Source organism: Mustela nigripes, chromosome 6, assembly GCF_022355385.1.
Source record: "Mustela nigripes isolate SB6536 chromosome 6, MUSNIG.SB6536, whole genome shotgun sequence".
In the NCBI taxonomy this organism is placed as follows: domain Eukaryota; kingdom Metazoa; phylum Chordata; class Mammalia; order Carnivora; family Mustelidae; genus Mustela; species Mustela nigripes.
In genome coordinates this window covers 86,059,840-86,081,924 of record NC_081562.1, presented here as the reverse complement: position 1 = coordinate 86,081,924, position 22,085 = coordinate 86,059,840, and the positions used below count along the sequence as shown (strand labels likewise).

Sequence of the window (22,085 nt, the reverse complement as noted above, 5' to 3'; positions counted from 1 at the left end):
ATGGGACTGTTAGATCATGTATGGTAATTCTATTTTGAATTTTGGGGGGAACTGTCATACTGTTTCCATAGCAGCTGCATATTTTACAATCCCATCAGAAGTGAACAAGGGTTCTAAATACTTGACCTTCTTGCTAACATGTGCTATTTTCTGGTTTTGTTTTTTTGTTTATTGTTTTTTGGGTTTTTTGTATTGTAGCCATCTTAATGGATGTGAAGTGGTTATCTTATTGTGGTTTTGATTTATACTTCTCTAATGATTAGTGATGTTGGGCATCTTTTTGTGTGCTTATTGGCCATGTATGTATCTTCTTTGGAGAAATGTATATTCAAATCCTTTCCTCATTTTTGAATCTGATTGGTTGGTTTTGTTCTTTTGTAGTTGTGAGTTGTAGGCATTCCTTATGTATTCTAGATATTAACCCCATATCAGATATGTGATTCACAATATTTTCTTCCATTCTGTGTGGGTTGTCTTTTCACTGTGTTGATAATGTCCTTTGATACATGAAAGTTTTACATTTTGATGTAGTCCAGTTTATTTAATAATTTTATTGCCTTGCTTATGCTTTTGGTGTCATAGCTAAGAATATTGCAAAACCCAATGAAGCTTTTCCTGGTATGTCTTCTGCCAAGAGTTTTATAGTTTTTAGGCCTTAGATCCAACATTTAGGTGTTTGACCCATTTTTTAGTTAATTTTTGAATGTGGTATAAGGTAAGAGTTCACCTTCATTCCTCGTATGTGGATATTCAGTTTTCCCAGCACCGTTTGTTGAAACAGCTCTTCTTTCCCCACTGAATGGTCTTGGCAACTTTGTCAATCATCAATCGACCGTGTTTGTCAGGACTCATTTCTGGGCTATCTCTTGTGTTCTGTTTGTCTGTGTCTCCATCTTTATGCCAGTACCACTCTTTTGATAACTGTAACTTTGTAGTAAGTTTTGAAATCTGGGAATGTGACACCTTCAACTTTACTTTTCGTGATTGTTTTGGCTATTCAGGGTCTGGTACTTTGTTTTGTGTGTATGTAAAAGGGGCCAGGTTTTTTCCCCAAATGCTGCAAGTTCTTTATTTTACTAATACCTGAGAGGCAGATTAGTGGTTTTATTTTTTATTTTTTATTTTTTTAAAGATTTTATTTATTTATTTATTTGACAGAGAGAGATCACAAGTAGGCAGAGAGGCAGGCAGAGGGGTGGGGGAAGCAGGCTCCCTGCTGAGCAGAGAGCCCAATGCGGGCCTGGATCCCAAGACCCTGAGATCATGACCTGAGCCGGAAGGCAGAGGCTTTAACCAACTGAGCCACCCAGGCGCCCCAGTGGTTTGTATTACCTAAAGTAAGAGACCTGGGATCAGAATCTATGTCTCTTGATTTGCCGTTTAGGTTTTTTTCCCTACTGCTCTGCTACATGGAGTAGAATTTATTTTTCTTAAATCATAGGGCTTAAGGGAAGTTCCTTTACAAACATACATGCAGTCACTCTTCATGAATGTACTTTTATTCCTGGTATCTATGTCTTTGATCTCTTATTGGTCATTATCTCCTACTAGCAAACATAGTTGTTAAACAACTCTAAGTACCTACTAATTTTACCAGAGAAAACACTGATTCTTGTACAGATAATCCTGATATCCATTTGATAAATTACCCTTACGATAAATCCAACACAACTAACACTGTTGGACCCACCTTGTTGTTTGGATTGACAGTAAAACGGTAATACAGTGATAGCACAGTATGATCAGAAATATCAGCCTGGCTTTCTCTCTCCAGTTGGAATATTAATAGGGGAAGACAGGAAATTATATTTAAGTATATGCTATGTAGAGTGGAAAGCAAAATTCTACTAGAGCTCATTCATTTTTGCTTCCTTCTTGAGTATCAGATTTGTTGCTCTGCTACAAGGTTATTTGATGACTTTAAGGCCAGCATCAATCTCTGTGTTAAATTTTTCCCACTTTTATCTGTAATACAATGCTTTTGCCTTTATTCAGACACTCTGCTTTATCTTTCTATAGCAGTCTTGTTAGTGTACTTCTGTCAGTAACACTAAACCTAAAACTGTAAGTGAAGCAGATTATATTACAATTTTCATGACACTAGAGCTAGTCTGTAGACTAAATCTATCTTTAAGTAGAATTTTGGCAGGTTAAAAGGAAACTGTTTAAATTGTCCTATTTTAAAAGCCTTTTAAAATGGAGAAAAGATACTCAGAAGGAAAGTACTTAGGTCAATTTTAGCTCTAATCAAACCTTTTTATTGCCAAAAAGAGGTTTAGGGTGTGATATGTAGAAATCTTGGTAACTAGGGACCAATAATAAAACAACCCGTGCTATCTTATTTAAACCCAGTAGCCCTTGGAACTGTTCAGTGATTACCATTTTGTTTCTCAGATATCCCAATGTCTGTTGGTATAATCGATCCTAGAGCTAATCCAACCCAACTGAATACTGTGGAGTTCCTGTGGGACCCGGCAAAGAGGACATCTGTGTTTATTCAGGTAGGGCATTGCAGATGGGGTTCCAGTTATGAAGAGCATCTCTTACTACCAGTTTGTTTCTTTTTCTTTCTTAAAAATATTGATCTGTTTAGGAGAGAGAGAGCGCATGAGCACAAGCAGAGGCAGGGGCAGAGGGAGAGGGAGAGAGAGAATCCATGCAGACTCCCCGATGAACACAAAGCCTGTTGCAGGGCTCCATGGCTCCATCCCAGGACCCGAGATCATGACCAGAGCTGAAATCTAGAATCAGATGCTTAACCTGCTGAGCCACCCAGGTGCCCCTACCAGTTTGTTTTTTGAAGGGTAGAACACATTGAATTTGAAATTTTTACAGGGTCACATCCTGACTGTCAAGTCCAGACTCTTCAATACTTGCCTGAGGGCAATGAGGAGTGTCTGAATGGCCCTTCTAACTTCCCCAATTTATTTGTATGATAAAATAAAATTAAAAACCAACCAACCAACCAACCCCCCCCAAAAAAAGCTTGCAAATGGCTGTATAATATTTCATTCTTTAGATGCACTATAGCCTCACTATTATTTAGCATTTAGATTGTTCTAAATTTTCTCTATTATCTATAAAGTTGTTTCGAACATCTTTATGCTTTAATTTTGTTTTACATATCCAATTATGTCTGTTGGGTAGACTCCTTTTAAAATTTTTATTGGTAGTAAAGAAAACTATAGTTTATTACGTCCCATTAGATAGTCACTCTGCTAAGTAAACAGTTTGTATATGTGATTTTATTTAAAACTTTGAGCAATAATCCAGTGGAGTAGAAATAGTTTTTGAGGCTTAGAGAAATTAACAACTTACCTAAGCTAATATTTGGTCAGTCAAGGTTTCACTGTTCAGATTCACCAGGGTCGTCACTTTATGCAGTAGCAAGCAAGCCTTTGCAAACCTTTCTTTCCCCACTATTGCCCGTGAGTTTTCATATCTGCTATTTTCCCAGCATGGATGGTGCCTGCGCTTTCTAAACTCTACCTTAAAGTCCAAGAAACTTTTCTTTTATATTAACTCTGTATTAATGAATTTAGTTCCTCCCGGTAGCTTTTATTAGCATTGAATCTGTATATTTATTTTTTTTTTTTAAGATTTTATTTATTTGACAGAGAGCAAGCCAGAGAGCACAGGCAGGGGGAATGGCAGAGGGAGGGAGAGAAGCATGCTCCCTGCTGAGCAGGGAGCCGGGTATGGGACTCGATGCCAGGACCCTGGGATCATGACCTGAGCCAAAGGTAGACACTTAACTGGCTGAGCCAGACAGGCTCTCCTACTTTCACTTATAAATAATTAAGCTTCCTTATTTCCTCCATTAGAATATACATTCTTAAAAAAAAAAAAAAGAATATACATTCTTTAAGCTCGAAAAGAGAGTAAAAGTTTTATTTCTTAGAGTGAGAGAGCACTCAAACACAAGCAGGGGGAGGGACAGAAGGAGAGGAAGAGAGAGAATCTCAGAGACTCCGAATTAAGTGCAGAACACAGGGCTCGATCTCACTATCCTGAGATTACGACCTCAGCTGAAATCAAGAGTCAGAGCTTAACTGAGGCACCCCTAAACTTTTTAAAAAAGATTTTATTTATTTATTTATGAGAGACAGAGAGAGAGAGGCAGAGGGAGAAGCAGGCTCCCCGCAGAGCAGGGAGCCCAGTATGGGACTCCAGGATCACAACCTGAGCTGAAGGCAGGTGCTCAGCCAACTGAGCCACTCAGGAGCTCCTAAAAGTATTTTTTTTAAAGATTTTATTTACATAAACTTTTTTTTTTAATTTAAAGATTTTATTTATTTATTTGACAGACAGAGATCACAAGCAGGCAGAGAGGCAGGCAGAGGAGGTGGGGGAAGAAGGCTTCCTGCTGAGCAGAGAGTCAGACACAGGGCTTGATCCCACGACTGTGAGATCATGACCTGAGCCGAAGGCAGAGGCTCAAACCACTGAGCCACCCAGGCACCCCTACATAGACGTTTTTAAGTAAACTCTATGGCCAATGTGGGGCTCAAACTTACGATCCCCAAGATTAAGAGTCATGTGCTCTACCGACTGAGCCAGCCAGGTGCACCTAGCATAAAAGTTTTTTTATACGTGTTCATAGTGTTTTTAAAGGTTTTGCTGTTAGTTGCTCAGAAAATACTGTTGACTGGTGTGCTGAAACCTGGATGCTGTATTCCTCATAGGTACACTGCATTAGCACAGAGTTCACTATGAGGAAGCATGGAGGAGAAAAGGGAGTGCCGTTCCGAGTACAAATCGATACCTTCAAGGAAAATGAAAATGGGGAATATACTGAGCACTTACACTCAGCCAGCTGCCAGATCAAAGTCTTCAAGGTATTCCTGGACCTTCTGCTGTCCCTTGTATACTTTCCCCTCATCTTTCAGTTTTAACATTAGCTACTAAGTCAAAGGAAGCTTGTCTTTTTTCAACAACTGTGGAAACTTAGTCTAGGCTACAGTTCTTTAGATCATCCCTGAGATGCCTGGTAATGAATTTATATGGGGATGGGCATGGCAGAAGAGGAACTTGGACAGGGAGCCAGAGGCTAAAACATGGATTTTCACTGAAAGCTCTTAAAGTCTGTTGAGATTACAAGCTCTTGTAAAGGCTCACAAGATTATGAAATGTTAATAGTTTTGGTTACATTGGTACTTGGCTTACTTTTGTTAATTTGGTCTTTATTTGTTTTTATCATATGGATAAATGTATTATCATTGCAAAAGGTTCATTAATACTGATGTATTCAGACCGAAGTCCCCCTTTACCCCTTTTACCCTTCCCACCCTTTCCTGGCGACCTGGCGACCTGGAGGTCGCCACTGTTACAATTTAGCATGTATCCTTTTGGTCCTCTTTTGTGCTTTTATATACCCATGTACATAGGTATACACATATTTTCTTCGAAACATCAATAGGATTGTACGGTATGAACTGTTATGAGGCTTGCCTTTTTTCAGTTAGCTGTGTGCTTTAGAGATCGTTCCATGTCCACAGCTATAGATCTCTCATTCTTTTTCAGCTCCATCACACAGTTAAATTTGCTATTTCAGACTTCGATGCAAGGATACATCTTGTCTTTACATCATTGTACCTACATCCTTGTTTCGCATGGGACTATTTAAGTTCTTAGAAAGGATATTGTTGGGTCAAAAGTTGATGAGTCAAAACAAAACATTGCTCTCTCCAGCCCAAAGGTGCAGACAGAAAGCAAAAAACAGATCGGGAGAAAATGGAGAAACGGACACCTCATGAAAAGGAGAAATACCAGCCTTCTTATGAGACAACTATACTCACAGAGGTGAAAAGATTTCTTCCGGTGATGATGTCAGTCAGTACTTTCTATTCTTAAAGGAAAATCCCATCATATCACACTGTTTATGTATATCAAATCGTTACGTTGTACACCTGAAAGTAATACAGTGTTGTATGTCTATTATATCTCAGTTAAAAAAACAAACAAACATAACTTCTAGCCTGGTCAAGATTTACTTGTCCTGGGTATTTTGTCTCTTCATTATAGGGACCTCTGTACAATTAAGATATGCCAATCAAGATGTGTTTCTCAAGTAACGATGTTTTGGGGGGACACTGGGGTCACATGTACTTTCTCCGTGTTTAAGTTGTTCTTTGTTTTTAGTGTTCTCCATGGCCTGAGATCACATATGTCAATAATTCCCCATCACCCGGCTTCAACAGTTCCCACAGCAGTTTTTCTCTTGGGGAAGGGTAAGTATGGGAAATGAAGTTAGGTTGTGTTTGTCCTAAATATGTCTTCTTTTATTTTCTTCTCATATAGAAACATTTTCTTTCTTTTTTTTTTTTTTTAAGATTTTATTTATTTATTTGAGAGAGAGATCACAAGTAGATGGAGAGGCAGGCAGAGAGAGAGAGAGAGAGAGGAGGAAGCAGGCTCCCTGGGAAACAGGCTCCCTGCTGAGCAGAGAGCCCGATGTGGGACTCGATCCCAGGACCCTGAGACCATGACCTGAGCCGAAGGCAACGGCTTTAACCCACTGAGCCACCCAGGCGCCCTAGAAACATTTTCTAAATCAGTTAAGTTTTCCTACTTGGTCACTCTTTGATGGATCCATGGATTCACTGAGGTTTGGATTATCTTCAAAAGTGACTGAAAAGAGTTTTATGCAGTCCTTTCTCCTCTTTTTTCTTCCTATTAGAAAATAGCATTTGGGGCGCCTGGGTGGCTCAGTGGGTTAAGCCGCTGCCTTCGGCCCAGGTCATGATCTCAGGGTCCTGGGATCGAGTCCCGCATCGGGCTCTCTGCTCAGTGGGGAGCCTGCTTCCCTCTCTCTCTCTGCCTGCCTCTCCGACTACTTGTGATTTCTCTCTGTCAAATAAATAAAAAAAAAAAAAAAAGAAAGAAAATAGCATTTAAGGGCACCTGGGTGGCTCAGTGGGTTAAAGCCTCTGCCTTCGGCTCAGGTCATGATCCCGGAGTCCTGGGATCGAGCCCCACATCGGGCTCTCTGCTCAGCGGGGAGCCTGCTTCCTCCTCTCTCTCTGCCTGCCTCTCTGCCTACTTGTGATCTCTGTCTGTCAAATAAATAAATAAAATTTTTAAAAAAATAAAAATAAAAATAATTATTTTGGTTTTCATTATAAATGTATGTGATCACATGGCATTGCATAAAGTTTCTTTTGGTATTTTTTTTCCTATATATGTTTGTGTGTATATTTATATATTTGATACAGTAGTAATATATTGATTACTTTTATCTTCTGATATTTTTATTTCTGTTATAAATTTCTTATGTTAAATATTCTTCATGCCATAATTTATCTGATAAATCCCAATTTACTGAAATTTTTATATTTTTTCAATTTGTCCAATAATAAAAAAAATGTCACAAGTGACAGTTTCTTCCCCTCTCCCCATAATATTAATGTTACTTTAACAGATAATAGAAAGATTGACTATCAGACTAAGACTACTTTATGAGAGAGTACAGATTCCTTTAAATCTCTAGCTTGAGGGGTGCCTGGCTGGCTCAGTCAGTGGAGCACTCAACTCTTGATCTCAGAGTTGTAGTTTTAGGCCCCACATTGGGTTTGGTGATTACTTAAAAATAAAATCTTAGGGCGCCTGGGTAGCTCAGTGGGTTAAGCCGCTGCCTTCGGCTCAGGTCATGATCTCAGGGTCCTGGGATCGAGTCCCGCCTCGGGCTCTCTGCTCAGCAGGGAGCCTGCTTCTTCCTCTCTCTCTCTCTGCCTGCGTCTCTGCCTACTTGTGATCTCTGTCAAATAAATAAATAAAATCTTTAAAAAAAAAAAAAGAAAAATAAAATCTTAAAAGAAAAAAATGTCTAGCTTCAGACTAACTGTGAGATGATGAACCCTTGTATGTGTCACGGACTCATCCTTTTCATTTTCAATGTTTCCTTAGAAATGGTTCACCAAATCACCAGCCAGAGCCACCCCCTCCAGTCACAGATGTAAGTCTAAAATTAAATGTAAGTCATTTGCAATGTCTACTAATACTTTGATTACTGTGCAGTTCAGTAGAAATGCCCAACTTTTAAGGAGTAATAGTTATTCACTTATTGGAAACAGACATTTATTGAATATTGACTGTGAACTAGATACTATGCTGGGGATCAGAGAAGTGAAAAAAACTATTGCAGGACCCCTGGATTTAAAGCGCTTATGGTCTAGTAAGGAAGATAAGGATGGAATTCCATGGGCTTCTTGCGTGGTTAGGGAAAGAAGATTGATGAGGTATAAATAACTTCCAAGCAAACTAGGCCTGAGTGTGGGTGTGTTTAGCTCTGTGTTACCTAATGATGTAAGAGATAAATTTCTTTAGTTTAAAAAAGAAAGAAAATGAAAATGTGTGCTTTCTCTCTTTCAGAACCTTTTGCCAACAACCACACCTCAGGAAGCTCAGCAGTGGTTGCATCGAAATCGTTTTTCTACGTTCACAAGGCTTTTTACAAACTTCTCAGGTTAAATTTATTTTGTCCTTTTGTTTTTCCCAACACAGGATATTCCTTTACATTCTAGAGCCTTCTAGTATCCATATGAGGGTGTGTGTGTGTGTGTGTAAGAGAGAGAGAGAGAGAGGAAGGGAGCGAGTGAAGGAGGGAAGGAGAAATCTTTGTACATTTTTAGGATTAAGTGAGTTTCATAGAACCCTTCAGACTTTCTCACCAGCAGCATCTGTGCTGTGAAATACTTAAAAAGAGATACTTCTTAGTTTAAATTCACTTTAATTTAAAAATATTTATTCTATACAATACTTTTTAAAATGTATATTCTGTACAGTGTTTTATCAAGGGTGTTTGTAGGTAGTCTGAAATTTCTCCCTTGATATCACTATATTGTATTTTATTTAAACGTTCCACTTTTATTTAGCACCTTCTGGGTACCAGGTATAGTAGGAATACACAAACGGGTAAGGCATCCTTTCTCATCATTCACCATCTAGTAGCAAACAAACAAACAAACAAACAAACAAAAAACAAAAAAAAAACAAAAAACAAAACCCCAAACCAAAAACCCAAATAAAATCAAACTAAAACCCTGAAAAAGATAAGTAAATAGCTGTGATGCAGTAGATAAGTGGTACAAAGCAGGGTATTGGGGGAGTGTCTGTGTTTAGGGAACACGTGTAATGCGCGAGGTAAATCTTGGGGGATGAGGAGGAGTCTGTCGGTCAGACAGTGGAAGGATATTTCAGGGAGGAGGAACAACTTGCTCTTTGACGTCATCTGTATGATGGAAGCATAGGGCTAAGTGGATAAGTTCATTGGGTGGCAGTTGAGGTGAGAGAGGAAACAGAGGCCAGATCTTGGACAGGCTTATGTACCATGCAAAAGATTTGGACTATAAGATAACAGCCACTTTAGGGGCACCTCTGTGGTTCAGTGGGTTGAGCCTCTGCCTTCAGCTCAGGTCATGATCTCAGGGTCCTGGAATCGAGTCGGCATCAGGCTCTCTGCTCAGCAGGAAGCCTACTTCCCCCTCTGTCTCTACCTGCCTCTCTGCCTCCTTGTTCTCTCTGTCAAGTAAATAAATAAAATCTTAAAAAAAAAAAAAGATAACAGCCACTTCAGTGGTCATTAACAAAGACCGCCTTTGCCTTTATCACCCATTTTCTTATATTTATTCCAGGGGCAGATTTATTGAAACTAACTAGAGATGATGTGATCCAAATCTGTGGCCCTGCTGATGGAATCCGACTTTTTAATGCGTTAAAAGGCCGGTATGTAATTAGTGTGAAAATATCAGCGAGGTTGAATTTCAGATACTTTGGGATTAAGGGACTCTTCACAGTACTGTTTGCACAGCTCACTACATCTTGTCAAAACATTCTTTTTTGAATGCCAGCTATGTGCCAAATAAACGAAGATGAAAAATATCATTTCCTACAGTTGATCCAAGGAATTCCTCATGATATCCCATTTTTTCATTTCTAGGTAGTTTTCTCATTTGATAAATACTTACCATCCCTGTTATGAGCCAGGTACTATTGTAGGCTCTAGAGATGCATTGGTGAGCAAAACCCAACAAGGAACCCATTATTATGAGTTTGCTTTCTAATGGGGAGAGAGATAAAAATATGAATAGTGAATATTTTCAATAGTGATAAGTGCTTTGAAGAAAAACCAAACAAATAAGCAAAAACAAAGTTATAACCTGTGGAGTACCCAGAATATTGGCAGGAAAGACCTCTGTGGGGTGGGGGTGTTTAAACTGAATGAATTATGAGAAGGATGGAAGCTATGGGGTCATATGAGGGAAAAGCACTCCACGCAGGAGGAGCAACAGGTGCAAAGGTCCCGAGTCCATTTTAACTAGAGATGCGGTCATTCTTGAATTAGATAGGAATTACTTAAGTGTCCACTTACAAATTGTAAAACTGAGTAATTTGCAGTCTCAAGTAGGATTTTTCAGTTTCAGGTAGATAATAGCATTAATGGGAAAAACATACAGCTTATTGCCACCGTACCAAATCAGTGACCAAATAATGAAACAGATTGTGAATTGTTCTGTTTGGGTACATCACAAGGATTGTTGAATCAGGTTGGCTCTAATCTTGGAAATTTTAAAGAGGAAAAATTCAGAGCTGGATGATCTGAAGAAAAAAAAATTGGATCTTCATTTTTTTAACATATTATTTAAAGAGCATTTAAGAGGCGCCTGAGTGATGCGGTCAGTTAAGTGTGTAAGTCTTGATTTCAGCTCAGGTCATGATCTCACTGTCGTGAGATTGAGCCCCTCTCTGTCCCTCTGCTCCTGCCCCAGTAACCCTCCCACCCACTTATGCATGTACACATGTGTTCTCTCTCTTAAAAAATAAAAGAGCATTTTAAAATAGGAATGAGATGATCAGATCAAGAGGTAATTGAATACCATTGTCTAAGAAGTAAGAAGGGACAGAAAGCTCAAGCTACTTAGGAGACGGTAATGAGGGAAATAAGATTCTCTGTTTTATAGTGGCGCTTCGAAGGAGAAGGTGTATGTTGAACCAGACCCATGCAACAGTGGCTCACACGTTTCAAATATTTCTAATGTTTACATCAAAGGTCATAAACCCAAATGACACAGAGGCCACACATCAACGAGTGACAGTTAAATCTGGAGTCTACTGAAGAATGCATACATCATGCAAGGAGAACACCCAGTCGTTTCCTTGTAAGAGTAAGGGTCTCAGATTGCCAAATCTGGTTTTTCAAGAAAGGCCGAAATTGCAGAGGTTTATACGATGTTGGAACGAATTCAGTTAAAATGCACGCACACATATGTGCACACATGTACACCCCAGTGGAGAGCTAAGGAGACAGCAAACGAGCTTCCTTGGCCCACGGGCTGCCAGTTTTCAACTCTGCTCTCTAGTGTTAACCTAGACACACAAGTTCTCCCTTAAAATGTGCTTCCCACGAAAACTGCAAGACTAACAGCCTTGTTTTCCTCCTCAGGATGGTGCGCCCAAGGCTAACCATTTATGTTTGTCAGGAATCCCTGCAGTTGAGGGAGCAGCAGCAACAGCAGCAGCAGCAGCAGAAGCACGAGGACGGAGACTCAAATGGTACTTTCTTCGGTAGGTCGTTCTGGACAGGCCAGGATGCGCATTCCGGAAGGGGGAGGAGGTGACGTGTAAGCCCATGCGGTGGGAAGTCCTCAGACGGCAGATCCAGCGTTTGCTAGAAGAATGGTCCTTGCTCACGTTTATTGAGTTCCTCATACGTACCGGGCACTATTCTCAGCACAGTGACATGCTTTAATTTTTACAACCAGTATCTCTTCTCTGCAGTACATTTACTGTTCTCGCCAGATGGAGAATGAGGCTTAGGGATGTTAAGTAACTCACCCCAATCCCACAGCCAGCAGGTGGCCAAGCCAGGGCTTGAACTCAGGCAGTCTGTGAGTCCTTTAGGAAGGTGGGCATTCCTCGTGATCGGGTTACCTTTAAGAGCAGAGAAACCTGCACTGACTGCCTTTGCTTTGTCCCTTTTGCAGTGTACCACGCCATCTATCTAGAAGAACTGACAGCTGTTGAACTGACAGAAAAAATCGCTCAGCTCTTCAGCATTTCCCCTCGCCAGATCAGCCAGATCTACAAGCAGGGGCCAACAGGAATCCATGTGCTCATTAGTGATGAGGTAGATTTTCAGTACAGCTGAATCACCACATGACAGTTTGTCAGAGCACGTGACAGAAGCAAGAGCCGTTCTCCTGGGGCACAGGCTCTGTTTACAAGACCAGGGCTTTTCAAACGTTTTTGCTTACTTACTTCCAAAATAATTTTCAAAAACCATGTATCCCCTTTCACATTTTTAGGTTGACTTAAAATTTTTTGTTTTAAGTTTAAATAGTTGCAAAATATGTCATTTCTGGGCATATTATATAACCTTTAAAAATGAAATGGTTACATCACTTTTCTAACTATATTCCATGTAACCGAAATAGAAGAGTGATGTAATACCACCATCACTGTCTTTAAAAAATACATGAATATACTTTCCTTTGAGTTATTTTTTTTTTAAGATTTTATTTATTTATTTGACAGACAGAGATCACAAGTAGGCAGAGAGGCAGGCAGAGAGAGAGGAGGAAGCAGGCTCCCTGCTGAGCAGAGTGCCTGATGCAGGGCTCGATCCCAGGACACCGGGATCATGACCTGAGCCAAAGGCAGAGGCTTTAACCCACTGAGCCACCCAGGTGCCCCTCCTTTGAGTTTTTATATCATCTCTTTGTTTCCTTAAACTCCTATTTCCATTCTCTTCTCCCATAGAATTTTATCTTACCATAACCTGCTTTTATGCGCAAACATCTTTTGTTAATTATCTTACCATATTTCTTTGAAACAAATTTGCTTCAACAAAAGAATTTGTTTTAATAAAAATTTAAAAATTATTTCTTCTGAATAGAATGACCACCATAATTATATAATCAATAAACATAAATGTTTTGGTAAATTTTTAAAGATTAAGAAAAATGTGTTAGAAGTGTATCTGTTAAAGAGATGGATGGGATTGTCTGATTCCATACCTGCTCTGCCCACATTAATTCATGTATAGATGAGTACTCTCTACTGGTTTCTAGAATGAAATAGTGTTCAACACCACTTTCGTTCTGTTTTATTCCCACGAGATGCAATGCTATGGAATCTGATTCACACAAATAGACAGATGGGAATGGATGGAGTTTTTTAAAAAAAGAGCACTGGATTTTTTTTTTTTTTTTAAACTTTGGAGTTAGATGCCAAAAAATTAGATAGTGACGTTACAGAGAATTATTTTGAATCACCTATCATTTGACAGTTTGTGATTAGGTTGGTCTTCAGTTTTGGTGCAAGGAAAAAATTAGAAACCACATGACTCACAAAAGACTTTGTTACCCAGTCATTAAGGTTCACATTGTCACAGTTTGGCATCCTGGAGGCTTTTGTACACTGGAACAGGGCATCTTGGTAGGATTCCAGGATGGTAAAACTTCTGCCTTTATTTTATAAAATGGGAGAAGGAAGTCTAGAAGGCAAAGTAGGTAGGGAAAACCAAAGAGGTGCTCGGGCAGTTTTGGGAAAGTGTACATATGGGAGATGAAGCCCTGGAAGTCAGTTCTCCCGAATGGGCCTCCAGTGTCTGTGTACCCTTGCAATGTCTTGGGGTTAACCCAGGAAAATGGGCTGGGCGCCTGGGTGACTCAGTTGTTAAGCATCTGCCTTTGGCTCACGTCATGAGCCCAGGGTCCCAGGATCAAGCCCTCTTTCAGGCTCTATGCTCAGCAGGAAGCCTGCTTCTCCCTCTCCCACCACCCCTGCATGTGTTCCCTCTCCCTGTGTCTCTGTCAAATAAAAAAATTAAAATCTTAAAAAAAGAAAAAAGAAAATTCCAGGAAAAATGGATCCTATAATTTTAAGATCACTTGTTTTAGACTGCTTAGCTTTTATTTTATTTTATCTTGTTTTGTTTTATTTTATTTATTTAAAGTAAGCTCCAGGGGTGCCTGGGTGGCTCAGTGGATTGAGCCGATGCCTTCGGCTCGGGTCATAATCTCAGGGTCCTGAGATCGAGTCCCGCATCGGGCTCTCTGCTCTGCAGGGAGCCTGCTTCCTCCTCTCCCTCTCTCTGCCTGCCTGTCTGCCTGCTTGTGATCTCTGTCTGTCAAATAAATAAATAAAATCTTTAAAAAAAAAAATTTTTTTAAAGCAAGCTCCAATGCCCAGCAGGAGCTTAAACTCACGACCCTGAGATTAAGAGTCACATGCTGTAGCAACTGAGCCATCCAGGCGCCCCTAGACTGCTTAGCTTTTATAATTTAAAACCTGAATGGCAGAAAACAAAGGATTATTTTTTTTCCTTAAGTCCAATATAATAAAAAGGCATATAGTCTCAATAACTGCAGCAAATCCAAGTTTTTAATAATTAGCACCTTTTCTTGCTTTTCTCAGATGATACAGAACTTTCAGGAGGAAGCCTGTTTTATTCTGGACACAATGAAAGGTAATAAAATAGTAAGACAGATGCCTCTCTCTGAGATGTTTAAGAGATGTTTTTCATGATTGACTTCTTTGAGGAGGGAGGGAAAGTATCAACCACTGTATCTGAGGTAGAGAAAGTGATGTCTTTGGAGTTTGTTCCTTTGCATGAATTGCATCTTGCCATTATCAGAACAGACTGATGACTCTGCCCCTCTCCCACCTTCCGTGGACATGTTTTTATAGTGTGTATTTATTCTTAAGTATTATGTGATAGTAAGTATGTTGTCCTTTGTCCTGATGGTGGGTTTTTTTGTTTCCCCCTTCTCAAAAGATCCTTACCATATATTTTTTTATCTCCCACTGTGTTTTAGAGGTGACTAAAGATTGCTCTCTCTGTCTTTTACAGCAGAAACCAATGATAGCTATCATATCATCCTGAAGTAGGTGCCGGGCATTCTATCCTCAGTGGCTGCTGCTTCCTTCGCCCCTCGGAAGCTTCCCTCCTGAAGGGAGTCGCTACCTAATGGAGATTGGAAGGTCTGCAGGAACCTGACCCATTTGACTGTGTGTGGGGGAGTCCAGGTCGTGGAGGCAGAATCCCAGCCATCCCTCGGCCCAGGCTCTTGTGGCACACACAGATTATTGCCCAACATGCATTTCTGCAGCTATTTCTTAGTTAAAATTTATGGACTATGTTGTTGTTGCATATCATTAGAAACTCCACACCATTTAGGGTGTTCGTAGGGCATAACGATGATGAGAATTGTGTGATGTTTAATGGAAAGATGTTAAATTTTGTGATACGGAGCCATGTAATTTTTTTTCTAATATAAAAGTGAACATCTATATTCCTAAGACTAGATCCTCAGTCTCTTTTGCATCATACATATTGGCTTTTGCCACAGTCAGCCCCTGAAAACCTCATCAAAGAGGAGAAATACAGAAATAGAATAGAATTTTTCTTTTGGTTGCCCTGTGATACCAAGACTAATAGTAATTTTAGCTAACATTTACTGAGCATTTACTTGTGCCTCGTAGTGTGATAAATTCTTTAAGTGGATTACCTTGTTTAACTCCTCTTTAATAATCCTCTATGAAGTAAGTAATAATGATCCCTAATTGAAGGTGAGGCCATGGACATAGAGGGGCTAAAGGGCTTGCCGAGCAACAGGCAACCAGCAAGCATAGTCGCTGAAATCCAAACCCGAGCAGTCTGGTTTGTCTGAAACGCCAGCCACAATGCCACCCTGTGCTCGCTGCCGTCTCTGACCGTGGCTCTGCCGGCAGATAGGACGCAACGCCGCGTGACAGCTGAGGAATTAACCACTGACAGGGACAAACCACACCTAAATAATGGAGAACAGATCAAGACCTACAAAACCTGAGAACATATGTGCTTCTGAAGCATCATCAGTTGTCAGAGTCACAGACTGAGGTGGTGAAGATGAAGGGTCGTCCGTGACTCCCCAAATTCACTGTTCTTGACTGAGCTTCTCAGACTATATTTATTCATGCGTTTGGCCAGCCCCTGCTTTCCATTTCCCCTCTCTGCATCTCTCCTTGGCATAGGAAATTCTTTTACTTATGTGGTGTTCTTTTATATAAGCTTCATGAGAAATTCATTCCGACCCTAGTCACACTCTTCCCATTTATTTTAGTTCCTACAGAGTGTGTGTGTGTGTCTGTGCGTGTGTATGCGTGTGTATGTGCACACATGTGTAAGACTACGGGTTGTCTTTATTCACATGTAGTTTTATCCAGAAATCCCCTTTAAACATTATGTTGAGGTGAAAAAAGATAATGTTCCAAGATTCTGTAATGGATTTGGATCTGTGTGTGTGTGTTTTTAAAGCATTTGATAAAGTTTAAATGTTTTTATACAGAGAATTTTGTTCATTAAAAGCAACCCACAATATGGTCTGATTTCTTTTGGTTTGAAACAAATGGGGAGGACTTTGAAACTGGAAAATGAAGTCAAATGACTTTTAAAAACTGACCAGGGTAACTTGACATATTAGGCTAAAAATATTTTTTAAATGAAAGTATTGATTACGAGATGTCCCTGTTTTAGAAAGGGGACATTTCTGGTTGTATTATGTTCCTGGGACTTCTCCATTTCAGTGAAGTCACTTCTGTCCTCAGCAGACTACTGTTAGTTCTTTGGTTTTGGTTGTTTTGGTTTTGGTTTTGGTTTGTTGGGTTTTTTTTTAATATTATTCTGTCAATATTAGGCTGGGAGGTTTGGACTAGATGACTTTTTTTTTTTTTTTACAGAGAGAAATCACAAGTAGATGGAGAGGCAGGCAGAGAGGGAGAAAGAGAGGGAAGCAGGCTCCCTGCTGAGCAGAGAGCCCGATGTGGGGCTCGATCCCAGGACCCTGAGACCATGACCTGAGCCGAAGGCAGTGGCTTAACCCACTGAGCCACCCAGGCGCCCCATGGACTAGATGCCTTTTAAGGTTCTTTCTGAATCTGTGACTCTTCTTTACTGCAAATGACATACAGAAGTCTTTTTACTATATTTACCACAAATTACATTATATTTACTTAGGGTTATTAGAGTTTTTCAGAGTAGTCTTCAAATTTACTATAAAAAAATACATACATTTGTATATTTTTTAGAAATTATAGGGGTGCCTGCATGGCTCAGTCAGTCCAGCGTCCAACTCTTGATTTTGGTTCAGGTCATGATCTCGGTCGTGAGATCCAGCCTGGTATTGGCATCAAGCTCCTTGCTCGGCAGGGAGTCTGCTTGAGAGTCTCTCTCTCTCTCCTCCTGCCCCTGCCCATCCCCACTTGTGCATGCTCACTCTCAAATAAATCTTTTAAAAAAAAGAAATGAATTTATACAAGTTTGCAATCACGGGTCCTAAATTAACCAGGAATTTATTTAGGCTTTCTTTAGCTCTATAAAGTAGTTATAGGGCCAATGCTATACAGTTGGTAAGAATTGGCATATTGGTAGAACATTGTGATCATTAAACTTGCTTTTAAGAATCACATCCATTTACTATTATTGATCCATTTCAATTCAGTGAAAATCTTAAAATAGCTTTTGTTATGAAAATAATACACAAAATGATAAATTCAAACAATAAAAAGGAGTATAACTTTTCGTACTTGCCTCCTAGTTCCACTGTAAAGAGATAATCATTGGGCATCTGGGTGACTCAGTGGGTTGAGCATCTGCCTTCTGCTTGGTCCTGGGATTGAGCCCCGCGTTAGGCTCTCTGCTCAGCGGGAGCCTGCTTCTCCCTCTCCCTCTGCCTGCCTCTCTGCCTATTTGTGATCTCATTCTCTCTGTAAAAAAAAAAAAAAAAAAAGATCTTTAAAGAGAGAATCATTGCAAAATAAACCCCCATCTCTCTCTCTCCCTCTCTCTTGCACACACACACACACACACACACACACTCAGATGGGATCATGTTACACTAATGGCCTATTTGCTTTTTGTATTTAACATAGTTTAAACATCTTTCTATTATTAGAATTTATAGTTCTACATCATTCTTTTTTAAAGATGGCCATTCCCTATAGATGTTGTTTAGGTTAAGTGTGCTTTGAAAAATGTAACTAAGTTTTTTGCATGTGCCTCTAAGATATAGTCCTAGGATTTTATCTTTTTAACAATGTGCCAGTTGATATTTAAACTGAGTAGATGGTTTACTGGCTTTGTTAGAGTGATGGTATTTGAGAAGGAGGACAGTTCAATTTAGACCCTCCTAAGGAGTGGAGCAAGCTTCTATTTGAGCATTGTGTGTACTGTTCCCTTCAAGGGGTATGTTCTATCTAGAAGAATCAGCTATATAAAGACTTAAGAGTTAAAAGGGAGTTACTGGAAAATGAAAGGGTAAGTAGGTCATTGCAGGACTCCCAAGGATTAAGTCCTAGTCATTACAGAAATACGGCTATTAAAAATAAGATTGTCCAATATTATGGCCTAGTAAGATGTTTACCCACATAAGTGATTTATTCAGGAAGCTATTTCATGGGTGGGGGAATGAAAATGGTCATAGTGGCTGGAAAGAGAGGACCTTACATCAAGTATAAGACAAGCAGAGCCTGAGAGACCAGAGAAGGGTCCACACGAGGGAGCAGATCCTCTGATTCCTGAACTCTAGAGAGTCAGGCACTAGGAATGCTGTGAGGGGTAGCACATGGGGAAGCTTGGTGAGTGAAGAGGGCTTGGCAAAATGGAACTAGTCCTTTCTAATTTATGCTAATAAGGAGTGTTCTGACAACCCTTTGTCCTTAAGTATTCTCAGCAAATTTTTTTTTCTTTTAAGATTTTATTTATTTACTTGTCAGAGCACAAGCAGGGGGAGTAGCACACAGGCAGAGGGAGAAGCAGGCTCCCCGCTGAGCAAGGAGCCCAATGTAGGACTCAATCCCAGGATCCCAAGACCATGACCTGTGGGGAAGTCAGATGCCCAACTGACTGAGCCCCCCAGGCTTCTCAGCAAATCTTTTGGACAGGATTGCTGCAGAGATTTGGGCTGTTTTGTAAACTACTGGGAAGGATTGAATGAAGGTCAGCTTTTGGTTTTGAAAGTAAATTTGGGGTACAAATATTTGAAGTCAAGACTGATCTTTCCCTCTTCTCTGTAGCTTTTCTTTCCAGCCAATGCCTAACAATGCTAGATAGCTTGAAATTGAGCTGTTTTATCATTTTAATGAATTGTTCTGCTTCTTTGGCTATGGATGGTTCCTCTATAGGAATTGGATCTGTTTGTGGCCTCTACTGTGGTCTGTTCTGAGAACACCAATTTCAACAGGAATGGCACAAATGCCCCACCTAGCTGTATCACTTATGTACTAATTCATACAGAGTATCCTGCATCATTCTTCTGCTTCTCCTAAAAATGATCTATGTTCTCATTTGTAGGCTAAGGCTTTCCCTAAAGCTAGACTATTTATTTTTAGTTTGTGGTTAAATTTTTGTTTCATTACCCAAGCTCTAAGGTTTAAATGAGGAAGAATTTACTACCACTGCAAAATGGAATGGAAAAAAGGTGCCCTATGTGATAACAGCATCTATTTTTCTCTCTGAGTTGTTACCTCTTTATTTCTCCTTCTTGCTTTGTTTAATGACCTTGTATTTACCTTTGACCTTAAACGTCCATCTATTTCCACTTCCTCCTCTTTTTCTTCACCTTTCCTTTTTACTTCCAGGTCTCCTCTGTGTTATTCCTTAAGAACAGTGGCCTAATCAACAAATTGTACCTAAGTATAGTATTTGCATTCTCAAATTCAGAGTTTTAAAAGTTCTACATGTATTAAAATTTTCAATTGGATTAATGTAAATTATAAGGAAATTTGCTTTTTAATTTGCTATTTGTTTTTTAAAAATGTGATTGTATTTATATTATTGTACTATTTTGTACTGTATGGGCTCTCTGGGGGTATGAGTACTAACCAGTCTCTCTCATGGAATCTGTGTTTTCATATATTTGTATAAGATGAGGTAAACATTCCTCTTTTTAATTGCTACAGATTCCTGTTGGGTTTTTTTTTTCCCCCTGAAATCTGATTTTTTTAAAAAAAGATTTTATTTATTTATTTGACAGAGAGAGACACCAAGAGAGGGAACACAAGCAGAGGGAGTGGGAGAGGGAGAAGCAGTCTTCCCACCCAGCTGGGAGCCCCATGTGGGGCTCAGTCCAAGGACCCTGGGATCATGACCTGAGCCACTGAAGGCAGACGCTTAACGACTGAGCCACCTAGGGACCCTCTGACTGATTTTTTAATTTGTCTTTCCCTACATATCTTTCAAACTTCAGACTTACACTCACTTCCTCTGTAAATTCACCCCTGCACTCTACCCCTTAAACCTGATTGTTATTTTCCCTTTTTAAAAAGGTGGATATTGTGCACATATATAGATCAACTTGTGTGCATCCTTTTTGAAATCTTCCTGAAGCATACAGTTTCTTCATTGTTTGTGCTTTTAAATTGCTGTGGCACTTTTCCCCAGATTTGTGCATACTAATCTCTTGTTGTTGTTGTGTAACTAGTCACAAAGAGATGCCTGCCTCTCTAGATTTGGATTATAATTAAATGTAAATTAGTAATGTCAACCTCAGGGCTAAATCTACTGGTTAACTCTTTTTCTCTAAGAAGTTTAACACAGGGGCGCCTGGGTGGCTCAGTGGGTTGAAGCCTCTGCCTTTGGCTCAGGTCATGATCCCAGGATCCCAGGATTGAGCCCCGCATCGGGCTCTCTGCTGAGCAGGGAGCCTGCTTCCCTCCTCTCTGCCTGTCTCTCAGCCTACTTGTGATCTCTGTCAAATAAATAAATAAAATCTTAAAAAAAAAAAAAGTTTAACACATAGTATCCTCTGACCTATTAATTATCACGACCCTACCCTACGACCCCCCCACCCCGTAAAGAATAGTTGATACAGTATATACTTTGGTGTCAGATAAGCCTCTGTTCAAATCTCAAATCTTGCCCTTCCCCCATGTGACCTTGGACAAAATATTCTCTTAAACCTCAACTTTCTCATCTTAAAAAGGAAATCATACTTAATTTATATGATTGGGAGATTAAAAAGGATATTGAGTATAAAGCACGGTTTTGTGTTTAGTACGCTTATCCAATTGCTCAATAAATTTCGGATACTATGGATTACAAACCACCTCTACGTGGAGAGATGTAACTGCAAGACAGATTTGTAAACTGCCCAGGACATGAAATCTGACCTTTGGTTTTCATCTGTAGCTGCTGTTTTTGTTTGTCTCTTTTCTTCCTGTTCTGCTTTGACATTTTTGTCCCTAAAACAAACCACCCATTTGTGATTTGTGCATTCCGAGCTGGTTCATACGTATGTTGCAGTGTGGTTTGGAACAAAGCAGTAACATTTCGAATTAGAAACCAAAGGCTATTAGTGTTTCTTTTCACTTTATTTTTGTAGTTTCTATTCTGCATTTGAGTTTCCTGGTCATTTGCCCTCTATAGGCTCTGCTTAGGCAGGAGGCAGAATTGCAATTATGAGCAAACTGGCACCACTGTAATAACATATCTGGTGATTCTACCAAGACAATGAAATGTGGTGAATAAGTGACTCTATGATATGTAGTTGTGATGTTTGTTACAGGTGCAGATGATCTTCTGATTGATACAACGCTTATTGCCAAATTGGATTCTGCTGTGTTTTTAAAGGGTATGCCAACTTTGGTTTGGCTAGTCTATTTTCTAATTTGGTGTCATTAACGTTCAAATCGTGGGCATCGAAGCTGATGGTACTCTGATGAATTTCCAGGACTCAAACTGTGGATGCATAGGCATATGAGACACTTTTTAAGCCTATCTAACATGGGCTTTTGGCTATTATTTTGTAACTCTGCTCACAGAGTGCTCTGGGGCATTCTCTTTTATCTGTGTGTTCAGGAAATACAGTGGTGAACATTTATATGGCACCAGCTATATTGTAAAGATTTTATACTATATTAACTATTTAATCTTTATGAAACCCTATGTGATACATAGTCGACACTCCTCACTTTGCAGATGAGGAAGCTAAGGCACAGGGAAGTTACATGCCTTGCCAAGGGTCATACTACTGCTGAGTGATGGACTGGGTTTGTATTCAGGCAGTCTGGCTCTGGATCACATGTTATATCATCCATAAATTTCAGCA

At 39.7% G+C, this 22,085-nt stretch overlaps 1 protein-coding gene across 4 annotated transcripts in view; it reads left to right on the top strand.

Moving 5' to 3' along the window:
• TFCP2 (transcription factor CP2) overlaps positions 1–16,358 on the top strand; it is a 57,500-nt gene extending 41,142 nt beyond the window's left edge. Inside the window, exons 5-15 of one of the 4 annotated variants that reach the window (XM_059403131.1) lie at positions 2,395–2,501; positions 4,686–4,838; positions 5,692–5,802; positions 6,142–6,230; positions 7,906–7,972; positions 8,371–8,464; positions 9,633–9,723; positions 11,441–11,562; positions 11,982–12,124; positions 14,416–14,467; positions 14,855–16,358. In XM_059403131.1, coding sequence (XP_059259114.1) covers positions 2,395–2,501; positions 4,686–4,838; positions 5,692–5,802; positions 6,142–6,230; positions 7,906–7,972; positions 8,371–8,464; positions 9,633–9,723; positions 11,441–11,562; positions 11,982–12,124; positions 14,416–14,467; positions 14,855–14,889 — 1,064 coding nt within the window. In that variant the 3' untranslated portion in view covers positions 14,890–16,358. Of the gene's footprint in view, positions 1–2,394; positions 2,502–4,685; positions 4,839–5,691; positions 5,803–6,141; positions 6,231–7,905; positions 7,973–8,370; positions 8,465–9,632; positions 9,724–11,440; positions 11,563–11,981; positions 12,125–14,415; positions 14,468–14,851 lie in introns of all 4 variants that reach the window. The other 3 variants (XM_059403134.1, XM_059403130.1, XM_059403132.1) reach the window with 3 other exon arrangements.
• Positions 16,359–22,085: the final 5,727 nt, after the last annotated feature.